Here is a 20,905-nt window from a genome sequence, read left to right on the forward strand (position 1 = left end):
ACCTGAGTATGGCTGAGACCAAGGTTTCCAACAAAGTAACAAAGTAATACCAGTAAAAAGTATCTGTCCTTTGACTCCATGTATCTGGTTGTGTTAGGCAGGTTTAGGCAGGTTTAGAGATTGCAAAATCATTTAAATCAAATCCATGAGGAGACCAGCTTTATGACATTAACCTTGCATTCATAATCTATTCCTATAATGCTTTGATTTTACTGGTATACTCATTTCCAGGCTCATATTTTTATTCTTGATTTCTACTAGAGTAACTTGGCATTACAGTTCTAAGTAATCATTACTTCTATGCTGCTTAGTTCATCCTCTGTGTTAAGACTCAGTCATGCTGGCCTAGAAAACGCTCGGCAACCGTTGATTGTGAGGGGAAAATGTGTTTCGCCCAGGAGATTCAGTAGGTTGCTGGCAGTCACTGCGTCATACCCAGTCACAGAGGTCCTTTTGCAACTGATGTTACCCAGAGACAAACAAACAGTTTTAGCTACTTCCTCATCCCTGTAAGCCAGCTTTTCTAACTTGCACCACTTTGTAAACAGGAGGATTTAACAGCAGGTGGGTGGAGTTTCTGTACTCATTTCCCTCACTGTGAGCCTGAGACGATCATATTAAGGACATCGACTCTCAGATACGACCTCATACAGAGCCAAGTAGAGGATAAGCTGTCAGGACAGTCTGAAGCCTGAGCTGAGCTGTTAACTTGAAACTTGTGAAATTTAATATGAACATCAACTATTGTATATAGTAAACCAATATATGTATGATAAACAAGAAGGAAAAATATAATAAGTCCCTTTAATTAACCAAATAAGCCAAAAACAGACCATACCTTCATTTTTTATTAAAACAAATTTATGTTGAATTTAAAAAAATGTTCTGAACCGCAAATATTAATATTGTGATACATTATTTTCCATTAAACAAGTACCACAAGCCTGTCTGCCTTGAAGACCTGTCGACATTAAGCAACTTATGTTTTCACATTTGTACAACGTAACATAGCTTGTTTACCTGAACAATGCATTTATACTGTACTTAAACTACTGATACTACTACACTACATGACCAACAAAAGTGTGAAAAACATTTGCAATTGCAACAATTGCAAACCCTCAATTTTTTGTCACATAATTATATCTGTTTGTTCCACTCCAAAACAGAGAAACTGCTACAGTAGCTTTTAGTACATACAAATAAAGCCAATGTACGATGTACACGGAACATAGATTCTTGCTATATAAATTCAAGCCAACACACTTACTTAGGATTCATTCAGTACATGCCATGCACAGCAGCCTCTCATGCCCCCCGCTAGTTGTAGACCCCCATGCTGACACCTAATCCTTTGCCTCGCTAACATAACATTTTCACAAGGGTTGCAAACTGCACACACAACGACACAAGAATGACACAGATAATTAGTGTTCATTGGTGGAGGCCTGCTGCTCCTTCTTGCTGTGTATTTTCATAAGAGTTGAATCTAATCCAGAGATAATGTGTATCTGTAGTAGCAACTACTGTTTAAATATATATATATATATATATATATATATATATATATATATATATATATAGATATATAGATATATAGATATATATATATATAGATATTATGGAATGCCCTTTAGGAAAATATTATATATACCGTATTTCCCGGACTACAAAGCGCACCTGAATATTAGCCGCACAAGCTAAAATCAGGGGAAAATCCTGGTTTGTACATACATTAGCCGCACCTGACCAAAAGCCGCAGGTGTTTCAATGTTGACTTATCATATGTAAGAGAATATGCACAAAGGGACTTGTCAGGAAAGAGATGGCTGTTTGGAGACACACCCCTTTTATTAATATTTTGAAAAACAAGTTATGGGTACATATTTGCATAACTTTTTAGGTATATGTACAAGTAGCGGTAATTACAAGTAGGACACATGTACTGTGCTTCATAAATGAGTAACAAATGTAGTACATAACAATAACCTGCAGCACACCAGAAAAATAGATTCAGACTACCTTTTAGGCTCAGGTGCAGCGACACGGCTTTAACAAGAAGAAAAGTCAGTCATTCACCACCATCTTTCTCTTCTTCCTGCGCACTGAAACCACCAAAGTCCTCTCCTCCAGTGTCGGAAACGAACAGGCTCAGGATGGCTTCGTCATCCACTCTCCGCTTCTCTCCTTCGTTGTCACTTTCAAAACCAAAGAAATCCTCATTGTCAGTGTCAGAGTCAAACACCCTCAGAAGGGCCGTGGCGGTGTCCTCCTCTCCATCATGCAACAGTCCAGCCCTTCAAATCCGTTGGTGATCGTGGATGTTTTCACACTTTTCCACGCTGTCAGAATCCACCGGTGGAATTGAGCATAACTTGCTTTTCGCAAGTTTATCACCGCTCGTCATCCACGCCTCCCGCTGAACGCGTAGCGCTACTTTGAAGTTTGTTTTTCGCGCTACTTGTACGGCACTGTGTTGCCTGGCGGATGGACATGTGACCAACATACCACTCTTGAACCCCGATACTGTGTGTCTGATCACATGCCCTTCCGCCAGGCAACAGCGGAACAAACAAAACAAATCTTACGATATGACAAAAATCATGGACAATCCATAGAAAAGCCGCACCTGACTAAAAGCCGCAGGGTTCAAAGCTGGTGCAAAAAGTAGCGGCTTATAGCCCGACAATTACGGTATATATATTCCAACCAAAGTCTGAATATATAGAATGAAACTTGAATATATAGAATGATCTTCTGAATATATAGAATGATCTTTTGAATATATAGAATGAAACTTGAATATATAGAATGATCTTTTGAATATATAGAATGAAACTTGAATATATAGAATGAAACTTGAATATATAGAATGATCTTTTGAATATATAGAATGAAACTTGAATATATAGAATGAAACTTGAATATATAGAATGATCTTTTGAATATATAGAATGAAACTTGAATATATAGAATGAAACTTGAATATATAGAATGAAACTTGAATATATAGAATGAAACTTGAATATATAGAATGATCTTTTGAATATATAGAATGAAACTTGAATATATAGAATGAAACTTGAATATATAGAATGAAACTTGAATATATAGAATGATCTTTTGAATATATAGAATGAAACTTGAATATATAGAATGAAACTTGAATATATAGAATGAAACTTGAATATATAGAATGATCTTTTGAATATATAGAATGAAACTTGAATATATAGAATGAAACTTGAATATATAGAATGAAACTTGAATATATAGAATGAAACTTGAATATATATAGAATGAAACTTGAATATATAGAATGTATGAACCTCTTTTTTAGAGATGATGTGTTTCTGAATTCTCTGCCTTTACAAAATGGCATCAGCTGAACTATTTCAGTACTTTTTAGAGCTTGACAACTGTTTTGCGACAGCTGTTCAAATTGCAAATTTCCATAGTCCACTAGTTGTATCCTGTGGTTGTACAGTGTTCCAACATTTACTGACAACATTTGAGATATGGCCATCCAACTAAACCCCAAGTCTCGCATGTCAGTCAGCTGAGTAGCTGGTATGTTGTACCTAAAAGAGTTAGAAACAAAAGAAGAAATATGTTAACTTCTTTCTTATTTCTTGCATTCATTATCTTGTTTGCCATCTCTTGACTCTTTCAAGTGCCATACACATTATGAATGAATTTGTTTCCATTTTTATCACTTACCTTGACCTTCCTCTTTGAGATGTAGAATGATATAATGAGTCCATAACATGTGCTTCAGCTTCTGCTCGAAGTGTTAGCTCAGTTGATATCTCCATCAGTGATTGATAAATTCCCTCAAGAAGTGTGCATAATCTTCTCCCAGAAACATTTTGTTGAACATTATTCATGAGCACTAGAAATGTTGCAATAATGAAAACGTGTTCTTCAAGGTGACGTAGTATAAATTCAAATTATTTCTACCATTTGCAGTTTGAACAGCTGTCGCAAAACAGTTGTCAAGCTCTAAAAAGTACTGAAATAGTTCAGCTGATGCCATTTTGTAAAGGCAGAGAATTCAGAAACACATCATCTCTAAAAATGAGGTTCATACATTCTATATATTCAAGTTTCATTCTATATATTCAAGTTTCATTCTATATATTCAAGTTTCATTCTATATTTTCAAAAGATCATTCTATATATTCAAAAGATCATTCTATATATTCAAGTTTCATTCTATATATTCAAGAGATCATTCTATATATTCAAGCTTCATTCTATATATTCAAGTTTCATTCTATATATTCAGAAGATCATTCTATATATTCAAGTTTCATTCTATATATTCAAGTTTCATTCTATATATTCAGAAGATCATTCTATATATTCAAGCTTCATTCTATATATTCAAGCTTCATTCTATATATTCAAGTTTCATTCTATATATTCAAGTTTCATTCTATATATTCAAGAGATCATTCTATATATTCAAGCTTCATTCTATATATTCAAGTTTCATTCTATATATTCAGAAGATCATTCTATATATTCAAGTTTCATTCTATATATTCAAGTTTCATTCTATATATTCAGAAGATCATTCTATATATTCAAGCTTCATTCTATATATTCAAGCTTCATTCTATATATTCAAGCTTCATTCTATATATTCAAGTTTCATTCTATATATTCAAGTTTCATTCTATATATTCAAAAGATCATTCTATATATTCAAGTTTCATTCTATATATTCAAAAGATCATTCTATATATTCAAGCTTCATTCTATATATTCAAGCTTCATTCTATATATTCAAGTTTCATTCTATATTTTCAAAAGATCATTCTATATATTCAAGTTTCATTCTATATATTCAAAAGATCATTCTATATATTCAAGTTTCATTCTATATATTCAAGCTTCATTCTATATATTCAAAAGATCATTCTATATATTCAGACTTTGGTTGGAATATATATATAATATTTTCCTAAAGGGCATTCCATAATATATATATATATATATATATATATATATATATATATATATATATATATATATATATATATATATATATATATATGTAACTGTAACTTCGGTCGTTGCTGTGCTTTTTGGAAGTCGAATTTCCCAGAGGAACCCACCCGAGGGATTAATAAAGTTCTATCTTATCTTATCTTATCTTATCTTATCTTATCTTATCTTATATTATATATATATATATATATATATATATGCACTTAATTTTTTCATTTCTGGCTTTGGTTATCTTCTATATCTTGTACAATACAAGATGAGCACATAAATATTACAGCAAAAATAAGAAGGATAATTGCAAGATCAAAACATTTATGATTATTATTTTTATTTTACTTCCCAATTTGGCCTTGTAGCTTTTAAGAACAAAACCTTTCAAACAAATATCATATAGCCACCTCAGACATCTATCGTCTGTCAGCCCAGCAGTAAAACTAATGACAAAATTGGAACAATCTGCTTTTTGAATAGCCACTTTTATTCCTCAAATGTAGCGATCTGCGGCCTAATTTGTCCTGTGGGACGCTGCACGCTCCCCATAAAGCCACATTAGGGCTCCAGTAGCAGAGGTAATGAACATGATTCAGTCAAGGTGCCCGGCAGCAGCTCTGCCTCGCCAGGACACGAGGCAGCGGCAGCAGAAAATGAAGGCGAGTGCGCACACTCGCACACACACACACGCAGGCATACACATTTTACAACTTGTAACATCACGGTCAGTGTAACTAATCACTTTATAACAGTTGTTTTCTACTTGTTTTAGTGTGCTTGAATGGAAACGGTGATTGTCATTACATTAATTGATTATGACACCGTTTACTACTTTTCTGTCCTTTGAAACCCAAGATGGATTTTAATAATGTTAAAAGCTTTAATCAGCTCTTCAGTGAGTAAAAGCAACAGAACTGGCAACAGGACTTTAAAGCTGCACAATAATGCATCTGTTCCATTTGCCTAAATTCAGTCCTACAGCTACCTTCTAGTAAAAAAGGTATGAGTTTGATTTCTAACCAAAACTTTTTCCGGTCTTGAATATTGGACTTTTTTCATATTTCTGTTCACTGTTCAGTGTGTCCAAAGTAGAATCATTCATTACCAGAAGCACATAGAAACAGCTCATGAAGACATTTCTACACCACTTGACGTCAAAATGTTGACCTTAATTGGGACAACAAACTGCTTGCAACTAGGAAATTATAATGGTGATTGCATTAAAAAATTTGCATTCATTAACCAACTGCAAGTAGTTAAGGCAAAAAGCTTGTTGCACAGATGTTGAGTACGTGAGACCCTCGTTTGATGGCAATCTGTTGCCAAACATTCACTGTCCAACGGACTGCAATCAGTCAGACAAAATGTCTAACAGACTGATTCATTTCATGTCACATTGCCGCTGACTAAAAAAAATGAATCTGACACACACACACACACACACACACACACACACACACACACACACACACACACACACACACACACACATTTAAGTGTGTTCATAGACATGCTGCTACATGAGCAGAGCAAAGACCTTTCACTTAAGATTACCCCTCATCTTTCATTGCCTACAGCTTCAACATCCCTCTGCATCCCGAACAGTCCAATAATACTGTCACTGTCGACACACACACACACACACACACACACACACACACACACACACGCACACACACACACACACACAATCAATTACATGTTCTTGACAGACACGGTTTTATATGGTCTCGATTATGAACAGGTTTTTGCATGCACATGCTCTCCCACCATCTGTGCACACACTGAGGGTTCATCCATCCACACCCCGGCGTGTGCCAGGGAGTTGTGTTGCAGATTTATATGACAAGGTGGCAGACAGACAGTGGCAGGGCTGCGATCCTGCCCTTCTCACTGCCGATGTTGACAGTGTTATTGCTCTACCGCTGCACGTGTGTGTGTTTGTATGTGTGTGCATGTGCGCTTTTGGCCACATTTAAGTGCAAGAACATAAAGAGAATGAATGAGCTTGTTTACAATTCACTTTTTTCCCCCTCACTGTATAAACTGTTGAATTAGTCTGAAAGCACTCATTTCATTTCGGATTAGCATGGGATGTTAATAGTAAGCACAGACAAGAGGCAGGATAAGAGATAAAAGCAGTATTTTGAAGCTTCATTGGATGGGGGGTGGGGCGCTAATTTATCAGCTAACAATATCTGGCTTGATTGACAAAATGCATTCAAAGCGTGCAGGTGCAGTGCACACACACACATATATGGGCTAATAAGTGCTAAGGAACTGATTAATAAAACACTAGGATTTCACCAAAACTGAAGCACAAACTTCCTGGATGGACTGTACCACACGACAAGCCACAATATTAGCTCAGCCAAAAGTGCTCAAGAAAGCACCAGCAGCATGAATTCAATAAAGACATCCAGTTTAATGACTCGAGTAGTGGAAGACACCCAGCAGACGTGTCAATCAAAATATCCAGACCCACTCACTCAATTGCTATGTCATGGAAGTTATGCACAGAGGCCAAAACTACGGTGGCCCTCAGCAGTCAAAAACATACAAAACACAACAAAAGAGTTTCTGAGGCAACAGTGACTGAAGAGCTGCATAAGTATAGAAACCAGAAGATGCAGATAATTTTTTTTTAATCACTTAATTCGTATCACACCGTAGCATGTTTTTTCTCCAACTCATGCAATACTTCTTGGTGCTTTTAGTACTTTTTCGTAAGGTGTATAGTTAGGGCTGGATCAGGTGGCGCTGAATCCTCCCTGAGGTATGCTGCAATAGTGTGTTTTTTGTCTTGTCTTCCTCCCCTCACCCCCAACCGGTCATGACAGATGGCCACCCCTCCCTGAGCCTGGTTTTGTCGTCAGGTTCTTCTTGTTAAAAGGGAGTTTTTCCTTCCCACTGTCACCAAGTGTTGTTCATAAGGGGTCGTCTGATTGTTGAGGTCTTCTCTGTGTTATTGACGAGTTTTTACCCTACAATACCCTACACTTCTTGAAGTGACAATTATAATTTGTGATATATAAATAAAATGTAATTGCAGTGCATTTGACCTTTCAGGGCCACAAAACTGCATTTTGTATCAGTATTTTTAAAGCTGTAAATCTGGACATTTTAACATGGGAGGCTATCAGGATTGACTTACATACTGTTTCTGCTAGCTATACGTTGGCTTCATGGTTTAGCTCCTGAGGTTTCCACATGTGCACAACCAAGTGATGCAGCACTGAATGACAAAAAAGTAAGAGACTGCATAATTTGAAACTGTGTGTCAGTGAGTGTTAGAGTCCAAATGTTAATACTGATACAAAAGCATTTTTTTTTTCAAGTGTGTTCCAAGTAAGAACTTTGATGATAACACTTCTCTCTAGTCATTGGATCAAACCTGCCACATACCAGACACATGGCTGATTGGCCCTAAACAGGTAGCACTGGGTTGAAATCTGTTGCAGCACATTTCAGATGCACTCTGCCAGAACAAATGAAACATGAGCTCGCAGATTCGTCTGGTACTCAGGCTAAACTGTCACACACAGTTGACACTCTTGATTTTTCCTTTCAACAAATGTTTGATACGCACACACTCACTCAGACTCTGTTTGTTGCCTTATCTGACTCTTACTTCCAGCCTCTGATGAGGTGTTTGAGGCTGTTAACATTGGCCTAGCACTGCTCACACTGAAAGTACTCGTTAGGAGAGGAGCAGGAGCTCTGATTATCTCTCCTGCAGGCAGTGCAGACTTGGCTGCAAGCTTCCCTCCATCCATCTTCACTTCCATCTCGCTGCCTTTTAAACTGGGGTGGCTCGCTGCCAAGGAACAGCTTGCCTCTTGCACAGTTAGTGGCGTAATGAATTCAAGTAGTTTACGTGAGGCTTTGTGTTCATATTCACCTGCATGCACACTGCACTCAAATTACCCACCTACGGCCATGAGAGGATTCGCCAGTAAACACATAATAACACCAGGCTACCTACAAGCAGTCATGTGGAATACATGAAGATGGCATATTTAAAATCAGGCCACAGGAAACACAAGAGCTGAAGGGTGAAACCAAGCCAATCTGGCAATCTGAGAGTGTTTTAACTGGAAAACTACTGTAGTGTGACTCCCATTCAAACACCAATTTGTGCAGCTCCACCCATTTGAAAAACTAGATATTATATTGATTGGAAAATATAAACATATACTAAGTCAGCTGTAAAATCTGAACAGTGTTATTCAGAGCAAGTCCAAAAAAATAAGCAACTAAAAAGTTAGTTAATGAATAAACAATTGCAAGTGCCAATGCAAACTGGGTTTTAGGGGGAATGGCAAAGATTTGCCACCTGGCAGGCATTTTGGCGTTTTGACAGTTATTTTGTCAAGACTCCACTCCATCCAACGTAAATGAATGGGAAGAGATTCAGCTTTTGGTTTAATGGTCACCGAGTTATACAGACTGTATCTATAGAATCAGCTGTCAAAATGGATTTTAAAGAAAGATTTAGAAGTTTGGAGACTTTGCCCCAAAGCAAGCTTTTAAAAGCTTTTTTTACACATGCAGAGTTTAAGGGTTCAGTTCAGGGGGCACGTCCCACCAGAGCACTCTAACAACAACAACTCTAACTGAAATTATGCACATGGTAACCCATAGAAAGATTAAGAATGAGCACTTCGCTCTCACACTGCAGGCTTACTTGTTGTTCCTAGAGTATTTAAAAGTAGAAGTGCTTGCTCATAGGGGGTCATATGATTGTTGGGTTTTTTCTCGGTATGTATTATTGTAGGGTCTACCTTACAATATAAAGCACCTTGAGGCGACTGTTGTTGTGATTTGGTGCTGTATAAATAAAATTGAACTGAATTAAATTCAAATGAATAGAAAGAGATTTTTTTTTTTAAAAAACAGCATAGTACCTACATGTTCACTACAATAAAAAGCAGATATGAAATAAATTTAATAAAATTTTATTTATAAAATGCCAAATCACAACCACAGTCACCTCAAATCTGCAGGGACGCAGATCCTGATACGCTTAGAAACAAGTAAGGCACAGAAACTTGGCGCAGGAAGGGAGTAACACCTGAATGACAGATGTGAGGGCTGTGGAGACCGAAGGAAATAGATGCATTATGGTCTTAAAGGGATGGACATGTCCAGCAACAATAATCAGGGAGGCTGTCAGCTAAGAACCCGAAAGTGTGCCAAGAAAACATCCCCCACACCATTACACTACCACCATCAACCCGAACCTCTGGTAACAACGCTGAATGGAGTCATGCTCTTATTTTCTTTATTACAAATTCTGTCCTTTTTGAAAAGTTGAGACTCATCAGACCAAATTTTGATGAGCCTGTTTCCTTTTTTTAGCTGACGGGAGTGACACCTGGTGTGGTCTTCTGTTTCTGTCAGCTGGAAACACTCTGGCATCAACAAGGGATTTTTGCCCAGAGAACTGCTGCTCACTGGATATTTTCTTTCTCAGACCATTTTCTGTAAACCTGGAGAAGGCTGTGCAGGAAAATCCCAGTAGATCAACAGTTTCTGAAATACTCTCTGCTACAAACAACCCTGGCACATTCAAAGTCACTTAAATCTTCTTTCCGACACATTCTGATGCTCAGTTTGAACTGCAGCACGTTGTCTCAGTGACGTCTGTTTGCATAAATGTGTTGAATTGCTGTCATGGGATCAGTAGATTAGATATTCACACTAACAAGCAGCTGAACAGGTGTACCTAATGATAATAATAATAATGGATTGGATTTATATAGCGCTTTTCAAGGCACCCAAAGCGCTTTACAATACCACTATTCATTCACTCTCACATTCATACACTGGTGTAGGCAAGCTACAGTTGTAGCCACAGCTGCCCTGGGGCAGACTGACAGAAGCGAGGCTGCCAAAGTGGCTGGCGAGCATATATCTACGCTGCCACCTGATTGGCTCGTTGGGGTCAGAGACAGGTAAGCAACATCTCTGTGAATTACAGAAGTCATCAGCTGAGCAGCTAAAAGTAATAAACTATCTGATAGGTCATTAATATGAAACTGAAACAGCTAAAATAATGTATCAAATTTTGAACAGCAAACACTGATTTAAATATGTTTGAAATGTACTTCCTGTACTTACCCGCTGATTTCTTGTCCATGTGTGTGTTTACAGTGTGTGAACACCTGGTACGATCACCTTGGCAAAGAATTCACAAGTAATGGAAATCTCACCATGTGACCAACCTTTTAGCTAGCTGTGTAATGACATGGGGTAATGTAAAAGGAGTGTAGATACCAGGTTCTGGTGCTGTGGTTGTGACTGCTAATGTCTTACTGTCAAGTAGGAGCTAAGCCTGTGAAAGCAACATGAAAGGAAACCGCCGCGAGTCTATCGACGGTCCCGCTGGAGGCCGATGCCAGGACTGAGCCACAGGCCGAGTCTGGCTGGCAGAGTAAAGCTGCTCTGGAGCGCTGTGCCGCGTGGCTCTGCAGACTGTCTATCTGACTTCACCAATGTTCTGTACCAAACCACAACATGAAAAGCAACAACCCCTCTGCTTCTCACAGGCTCCTTCTAATGATCTCCTACATGTGTACTTGCTTTTACATGTTAAGTATATAAACACGGTTCTGTTCAAAATGAGGATTGGCCATATGGAGAAGGAACTATGACAAAATGATTAATGGTATAAAAATAAAAAAAAGTTATCTTAATTGAAAGAGATACAAAGTTAAATAAGTTCTTGGTGGGCACAATCATAACACTTTGCAGAGTGGAACCTCTATATTTAGGCTACGCTGAGTGATGAAGGTAAAGACTTTATTATAGCTTGTTCCCACCATGGTTCAGTATGTTTCAATATGTATATAAGCTGAAAGCGGCAAACTTTCCTTAAATTGTCCAAACTACAGTTAAAAATTCCTTGAAATAAAAATACTGAACACCCTGAAAAGAAACAGCTGGGTAGAAGTTTGCAACAGACAAAAGTTAGACAAAAAATAGAGCTAAAAGCAGCTTTTTTACAGTATATGAACAAGGGAGTGAAAGACTATATGGGTCAGGTGGATGCATGTAAGTATTTTAAATATGAAGAGGACATTTTACTTTCCACTAATTGGTCTGCTAATTTGGACCTTGGAGTTCGATCCTCAGCTCCTCCAGTCCAGTGAACCCAAAATACCGAACTCCAAACTGTCCCTGAGGCATCACATGTGGGTGCACTATATGAATGTGCATGTAAACGGGTGAATGTGGCATTCAGTGTAAAAGTACTCGGTAAGAGTAGAAAAGTTTTGAAAAAATTGGAATAAAATTGGATTAATGGCAGGAATAAAGCCCCAAATTATGTAAAAGTAGTAAAAGTGTCATGTGTGTGCTGTAAATGTCCTTGGCTCCATGACATACCCCTCTCTTTTATCTCCATCACCAATATAAATGCCTAAAAATAATATTTAAAAACACCCTAAGCCCTGGAGCCCAGGTTATGAGCTACTGGAATAAACTTTTATTATTATTATTACTATTATTAGGAATTAGCCAGGTAAGTCTGTCTGTTTCATCCATTTTTTAAAGCTTACATTTGTGAGTCCCAATACTTGTGTGGCATTGCCCTGAAACATACCCCAAAACCATCACAAACACACATGCAAAGTGTCAGCCTTTTTTTAACTACCCGTTACCGTTTTCCTGCTGCGCTCAACGTCATTTAAAATAACTAATATATCCTATAAAACCCACCAGCAGTAGCCTGCTCAGGTTTACACAAATAATTAGCTACAGGCAGACACAATTATATGCTGAGAGAAATATGACCTGCCAGAGTGCACGATAGAAACCAAAGGTAATGACCTCATGTTGTGGAATTTCTCTCGAGCACTCTGTGGTAAACAACTAACGGGATCTCTAGGGGTTTTTTTGCTGATTTTTTGGGAAATAAAATGAGGGGATTAGCAGCATTACATGCAAGATGTCATCCTTAAGTCCTCTTCCTCCACCCTCTGCTTTAATTCCATCATCTTCTAAGCCGTTCTAAAATATGTACTCACCGTGGTTTTCAGGAACAAAACCAGCAGGGTGATCTGCGGCTTTTTAACAGGGCTCGGTGCTGTGTACCTCCTGGGTCTGCGATCCCTATTGACAGCTTTACAGGCAGCTGACTGGAGGTGCTATGCCAGCACAACAAGGGAGGCCTGCACCAACAGTGGCAGCTTAAAGAATCGCACATTAACATCATTCTTCCTGGAACTCAACAAGACCAAATAAAAAGCTGTAATGCAAACTTTTCATGCCATTATTATGTTGAATTTTAGGACAGTATTTAGTGCATCGGGACTTTCTGACATTTTACAGAAACATGAGGAAAATAGTAACTTCTTTGCCAGGAAGAGTTATTTAAGTTTGAGTAATCAACACAATTAAGTGTCCCAATAGTTATGCAAGTAAATAAATTCATATTCATGAACTGAATGTGCTCATTCATAATAAACAGTGGTTACTGTTTCTTTAAGTCAGGGATGTGTTGTAAAAATGGTCTTTATTTATAACATAATTTATAGTTTTTCATGAGTGATATGTGAGGTGGTGCATGTCATTCACCCATTTTCCAGGATATGGGAGATCCCTCTTCTCAGCTTCTTTTTCCAGCTCTACTGGGCGAACACTTTGGAGTTCTCAAGCCAGGCCAAGAAATTTTATCTCACCAGCTGGGGCATAATCATGCTAATCAGAATCTCAAACTTCCTCAGCTGACTTTCTTTCATATCGAAGAGCAGCAGCCGAATTTGACTCAAGATGACCAAGATTCTGACCCCCCTGATTTCCAGGAGGGAGCCCAGACATCCTTCTGAACAAGCAGATTCCATTTGCATCTATGGATGCAAATTCACCACCACCCATAGGTTGTGGCTGTAGGTCAGGTTGGACCATGGCTACGCCAATTCATCGTCAGCTGTCACAACAAACAAGCGGCAAACACAACACCAATCTGTCTGTCAATCTCCTGCTCTCTCCTCCACTCACATGTGTAGAAATCCTGAAAATACTTGAAGTTCTACACTTCTACACCCAAATTTTGTCTGTAAAAATGATAAAGAAAATCTGTGAGGGAGTTTCCAATTCCCATTGGACACTGACTGATTGCCAGCAATATGAACCAAACTGTCCCTGTACTTGTATGGTACAAGAACTGCAAATCAGACAAGTTGTAGGCTGATTTAAAATGATATGCTATGAACTTTTACACCATAAAATAGAATAGAACAGAAAAGAAAAACTAATTTTCATAGATAAATCTATATAACGGTCAACAAACATTTTGGTTGAACCACGCGCTTTGACTGATTTGGCTGACAGAGGGAATATAGCAAAGTAATCTGCTATGTCAAAAACATTTGTGGATTTTAGTGTAATTCGATGGTACGTGTGCCATGTTCACAATTCCAATGTTAGAGCTGGATCAGTGACACTCTCCTTTCTGGTTAAATATGTATTTAATCCCTGAAGCTTGTTAATATAAGAAAGGTTCCAAACAAAAAGGCTGAGACTGGGTAATAATCCCTGCACAGAAACAGGGAAAAACATAAGTGCTAAAGTGACAGTGCAGATTCATACAGGACAAACACACTCTCTCTCTCTCACACACACACACACACACGACTACCCACACAGACAAACATAGAGCACATACTGGAAAAATACCCATGACATCACCGTCACTTTACCTACCATTGAAATGCTACTATTTATGCACAGGCGGCTGCTACGTGCTACCAGGGACTTAAACACACACTTCACCTACCACACCCACGCAAACACACACACACACCCTAACATACACAGTCACTCCACCCCATACACACCCATGGCACCACCTACATACCCACCCGACACCACAGACATAGTGACCATTTCTTTTCTAGAAATCTGCCCCTCCTTTCACGCAACACAGACACACACCTCTCAACCTGCTCAACAAACACATAGCAACACAAACATCAGTAATGTGTATATTTGTGTGTGTGTGTGTGTGTGTAGTGGAAACTTAGATTGGTCCAGAGGTGTCACCTTCTAGACCGGCGTCACACGTTTCCTCTCCTGATATTTAGTGGAGCTTTCTACTTGCTGATCTTTCCCCTCCACGCTCACTCTCTTCTTTTTGTCCCCCCTGTTGTTCTTTACGCAGCATCGTTAATATATCTTATTTCTTTGAATGTTGTCAAAGGAATCACACAAAGGTCAACTCAGTTTTACGAGACTGTGCCAGGGCCTTTTTGGTCTGTTTGTCCATTTTCCCCTGGTTGTGCTTCATATGCTGCCACTGCTGAGTGCACTGTCAAATAACAGAAAGTGATTCACATGTTCTGAGAAGTCATAAAAACAGAAATGTTTAACTTTATAAGTGATATGCTTGGCCTGTTGTCAGACAGCTCAGGATACTAACACGTGAAATGCTTTCCTGCTTCCTCTGTTTTTGTTTTTAACAGAACTGGTAATCCTCCTACCACATTTCTACATTATTGATTAGCTTGAGCTAATCTAAAAATGGTCTTTCATAGCCCAACCACGTTAGGTATTAATATTAATTAATTTGTGTTTTTTGTGTATAATGAAATATCTTTTAAAATACTTGGTTTCAGTCAAAAAATGGGTCTGCATTTTAAAAAGTTACATGCTACCAGAACATGGTTAGCATAAAGAGACACAACAGCTAGCTTTAGCACTTTAGCTTACTGATTGAGATGGCCAGGTTAACATTTATGTAAACTCTTTAACACTTCAATGGTGTTGAAACAGCAACTTTACTGACCTCTGACATGTTAGGAGGAAATGTGAGTCTTTTAAGGACTTTAACTTTAGCTAACTTTAGCTGTTAGCGAAGTGAGGAGCTATGTTCCTGTTTGTCTGCAGTGGGACTGTGTGAAGATGCTCAGCTTGGTGAGACTTAGATGACACTGTTAGTATCCAATATTTATTTTACATCAATTAATAGCTGAGCATAAATTTTTTTGGCAATCCTTCTACTGAGTACTGCTTCACACCACACCCATCAGTGCCAAATTTCACTACCAAATCACATCTATCAACAGCAGTAGGGCTGGGTATCGTCACTGATTTCTAGAATCGATTCAATTCCGATTCACAAGGTCTCTTTAAAGTAGAGAAACACCTCTCCGATTCTGATGTTGTCATTGGTGTGGTGATGAGGATGTTAAGAAGACTTACAGTTTCGGTGAATGTGTCTTGAAGGTTGTTTTCCATCAGAACCTGATAGAGCGCCAGCGCACCACTACAACTCTGAAACTCCTCGTTGTCGTAGATCAGGGACAGTTCTGTTTTAAGTCTGGCTTTGTCCAATGAGGGATAGGCTTCCACTGTGGTTTGTAGTGCTGCATCTGGAAAATTTTTGCTGTGTTGTTGGAACAAGTCTCCTTGCAACAGAGTGGCGCTGACAAGGTGCTTGGTGAAAGAAAACCTCTCCTTGGCATGGCTCATAATGGTGTCGCACACCTATCCAATAATATATAATTGGTAAGAGTTAGATTCAGTGGTAAGACTTTGGCACATGTCTCATGTTAATCATTATTCTGAAAAAAAAAATCTGTCCATAACAAAACAAAACAGTCATGACCACTATATCAAATGACATCTGACAGCATCGTCATTAGATTTTATCTGATGATCCGATTTAAATCAGACCAAGCAGCTAGTGCTTACCTCCAGTGCCAAATGGTGTTGCCTGTCTTCCCCCAATGTTCTCCGTCTCTTTGTGGGTGGGTCTTGAACAGGTCCCCTGTACTCCTCATCCACAACCAGATTAGGAAGTGCCTCCCTGATCCAATACATAAGTTTCATTAATGGCTTCTGAAAACTGAATAGGGATATATTAACCAAACACAAACCAAACAAAGGTTGTGTTCTAATTACCGGGAATTACCGGATTTAATTAATAACCGGACCTGGTTTAATGGCTGGGGGAAAACCAGTGCAAGTAAATAAAGGCCCTGGCCATAATTTCAGGAAATAGCCTATGGTATAGGCTACATCAAATCATTACTGGGAATATACTTCATCAAATATACTTAATCAAATATTTTTCATAAAATTACTTCAAAGGCTGATATAAATCAAAATTATCTGAATTCCATTAAACATTTAAGTCACAGAACACAGAATATATGCAGAGAATTTGATAGAATCTATGCATAGATAATTAACATTTATTCTAGGTTACATATTTATGCTTTTATGCCTACCTGATAGCCTGCATGCGGCTGATGAATGTCTGGGTGATCCCTGCGATGGTGACAGAATCGATGTTTCTCTTCTGTAGGTGGTTATACAGCATGTCTACATGTGGCATTATCTTGTGAAACAAGGCCAGGAAAAAACAGAAAGCTTCGTCTTCCAGCATTCTCACGAAACCACCGGCATCTCTCTTTGTAGGGGCATCAAATCCTTCCCTGTTACGGATGGTCTGAAAACACCTCACCAGATCGTCTTTATGTTCATACACTGTATTCACAGCACGACTGTTGAAGTTCCAACGGGTTGCCGATGCACTTGGAAGTCGGTGCGCCACCACCTCGTCAAGCACTGCAGTCCTCTTGCTCGATTTAGTAAAAAAAGAAGCGAATCCTGCTATGTCGGAAAAAAAGTGACTGATTTGAGGGATGTGGGAGGTTGCTTGTTGCATTACCAGGTTTAACTGATGGGCATAACAATGTACGTAGTGAGCGTTAGCATAAATGTCCTGTATCTTACGCTGCACTCCTCCAGTGGTACCCCTCATTACAGCGGCCCCATCGTAGGCCTGGGCGATCAACTTTCTCTCTTGTCCCTGGGGGAGGATGAAGCGCAGCCTCTCCGATAAGGCACTGGCTATTGCATCTGCACAAGCATTGGGTAGCTTGATGAATTCAAAAAAACGCTCTTGAATACGGTTTCGTTGGTCAATGTATCTTAGCACCATGACTAACTGACAGTGTGTAGAAATGTCAGTGGTTTCATCAGCTTGAATGGCTAAAAACTTCGCTGCCTTTACTTCTTCCACGATCCTTTCTCTCAGAACTGCCAACATGCAATCCAGGATCTCGTTCTGGACTGTTTTCGAGGTGCCTTTAAATACAGTAGCATTTTCAAGGTGTTGCCTCAAGTCGTGATCAATTGATGCCATCAAGTCGACTAAACCTCTAAAAATCCCTGGATTGTCTGAGGAATCACTTTCATCATGTCCCCGCATTGCTAGCTCAAAAGCACCACAAAACTTAATACAATCGATGATTTTAGATAAAATATGACGGTTTTTATCTACCTCTTCGTTGTGCCTTCTTAAAGCAATCCGATGTCCATCATCTAGCTGCGCCGCTATGCTAGTTTTCCCTAGCACAGCTAGCTTTACACTGTTGTCCATATGAACTCGTGAGCTTTCATGTTTCTTGATTCGTTCGGAGAGGTGCTTTAAGTCGGTTTGTCCAGATTGTGTCCACGTCAAATCACACTTGTCACTTTTGAACAGTATGCACGGGAAACAAAAAAGTGCATTAGCTGTTCCACAGCCTGTCAGCCACGACTTGCGCTGGAACCAACTCCGACAAAAAGTCCTGTTGTATGCTTTTGACTTCTCCTTCGTTGCCTGGGTTAGTTGAATTTCGGGCTTGTCAGGTCCCAACTCTTTAACTTGCAGTTTTTCTGCCATTGTCCTTCTGGCAAAAGGGTAGGTTAGAAGCGATCTAACCGAATTTGGGGGAGGCTGTGCCTCAACCGTTAACAATACCGCTGCCATCGTCTCTCTCTGACCTTATAGCTCACTTAGGCTACTGACTGAGGTAAAATTCTAGAACAGCAAATCTTCGCGCGTTTTCTGCAGGGGCGCAATTTTAAGCGCCCCCAAACCATTTAATTCAGCGACGCTGATAGGTCAAATATTTATTATTTTCCCCTGGCAACCATTTAATGATAGGCTATTTCGCTGCATATCAAGGGCGCTTTGACGAGCGCCCCAGAAGAAGAAAAACACCGTTTGTTGGTTGAACTTTAATGAGTCAGCTGGTGAAAATGTTAAAATACGCCTGGCTGTATATGGGCACACACATAGTAAAACTATCATTGATGAATTTTTTAAAAATATATATTTTTACTCCTCCACATTTGGGGGGGCGGAGCCCGAGCGCCCCCTATGGGCCAGCCGCCACTGATGTGAAGCATAGTTTGGATCTTCTTTTGCTGCTGGTTCGAGGCATCAAACTAACAGCTTTAGAATCAGCGCATAAAGGGCGTGAACACAAAGCGCGGACCCGCCGACAGATCAGAATCAGCAAGCTGTCGGCTTTCAGCCCCGACCGTGAGAAAGGCGACATCTAACTGATTCTGGTCCGCGGGTCGCGCTGTGTGTTTAAGTCTTTGTGCAGAATCCGTGTTCCTGCTCTCATTTACTGTCTTAGCTGTTTGGTGGTGGTTGAAATTTTGTGAGATTTCACCTGAGATTCTGGTATTTCGGGCAAAATAAATTTATATTAAAAAATCGATTCAGGATTTTAATGAATCGATTTTACGTTATCCAAGCCAGAATCGATTTTAATCGATAAATCGATTATAAAAACCCACCCCTAAACAGCAGCAGCCAAGTCCCCCATTTACAACTTGGGCAAAGTTTGTAAGACGATGTATTAATATTGTAATGAAGTAGAATCAGCTTTTACCAGAGTAACTTTTAACCCTACTTCTACTTAAGTTATGAATGCGTATGCCTTTGCCACCTCTGAAGTGCAAGTCAGCAGAGTTCACAATAAAGTGGGAACATGTGTAGTGACAAACACTCCCCATGCTCCCTGCTACTGTTACAGCAACAAACTCACACAATTCTAATTAAATTCAAAATGTCAGGTTTGATTAATGTCCAAAAACCTTTACGGCACAGTAAATATATTCAACGCTTTGGAAAAATCACAGAGAAATGTGTTTTTCTTCAGCAGTTTTTTTTTTCTGGCAGCAGAGTGACGTGTTGAAGGAATTCCCTACGCGTGCTTTCATTAACTTTTCATAAACCTTCTGATCTCTACGTGATTGTTCTTTCCTTTGTCGTATCTTTTTTTCCTCCATCTGTGTTTCTTCCACTTCCCTCAGTCCTATGTAGGATCCCCTGCCCCCATTTTTCAGTAATTTTTATCATGCCTCCCCAATTAGCCTAAGGTCTGGTTTAGCACTAAAACCAATGCTAAGATTCAGAGTGACACTGCTAATCAGGGTTCAGCTAAAGCTGGACATGGCCCGCTTAGGACTGTTTGCATGACTGTCTATAGCATTGAGTGTCTGTGCATTTAACACGGAAAATAACCTCTTTGTCCACTGGCCAACAAAGCTGGTGCCACTGTTATGGTCTTATCAGCCTACTAGATATTTAGTATAAAACGCCTCCTTGGATTTATCCAAAAGCAAACTTGTGTTGTGTAACATACGTAATTACAAGCTAAATTTTTGTGGGTTTGGTTGTGATGTCCCACTGTGCCATCATGAAACTGTATGTGTGTTCATTTGTATGCACTTTCTTAGCTGAGATGTTTTTTTTTAATCTTGTCTGTGTAGTGATAAAGTTGTTGAGCCAGCATATGTATAAAGTATGTATGTGTAGGCATTATTGTGAGCACAGGACAGTAAAACAGCTTTGGATTGCACCTAGTAATGTATTTGAATTTGGAAAAGACCTTTGATTTTAATGGAGAACACTAATGCAATTCCTTTTGTTAATTTAAGCTCTATTTTTCTGGTATTCATCAGGGAGTTTGGCCTTTTTTCCAACAATAATTTTGCGGATGAAAATGATTAAGTTGTTATTCCTCGTTTCATCTGATGATGATGACAATGTTCTTTCACTCTTACAGTACTTAAAACCAAACACAGTGATACAGAAATTTGACCA

The 20,905-nt window shown here is 38.9% G+C and overlaps 1 protein-coding gene across 1 annotated transcript; it reads right to left on the bottom strand.

Moving 5' to 3' along the window:
- Window positions 1-14,949: 14,949 nt before the first annotated feature.
- Window positions 14,950-19,177, bottom strand: LOC113028410 (zinc finger MYM-type protein 1-like). Its single transcript, XM_026178653.1, has 4 exons — window positions 17,244-19,177; window positions 16,705-16,819; window positions 16,131-16,497; window positions 14,950-14,954 (listed from the first exon to the last, which is right to left on the bottom strand). Exons 1-4 carry the CDS (start codon window positions 18,770-18,772, stop codon window positions 14,950-14,952), a joined length of 2,016 nt encoding a protein of 671 aa, XP_026034438.1. The 5' UTR covers window positions 18,773-19,177.
- Between the last annotated feature and the right edge of the window lie 1,728 nt (window positions 19,178-20,905).

Source organism: Astatotilapia calliptera, chromosome 8 (genome assembly GCF_900246225.1).
Source record: "Astatotilapia calliptera chromosome 8, fAstCal1.2, whole genome shotgun sequence".
In the NCBI taxonomy this organism is placed as follows: Eukaryota; Metazoa; Chordata; class Actinopteri; order Cichliformes; family Cichlidae; genus Astatotilapia; species Astatotilapia calliptera.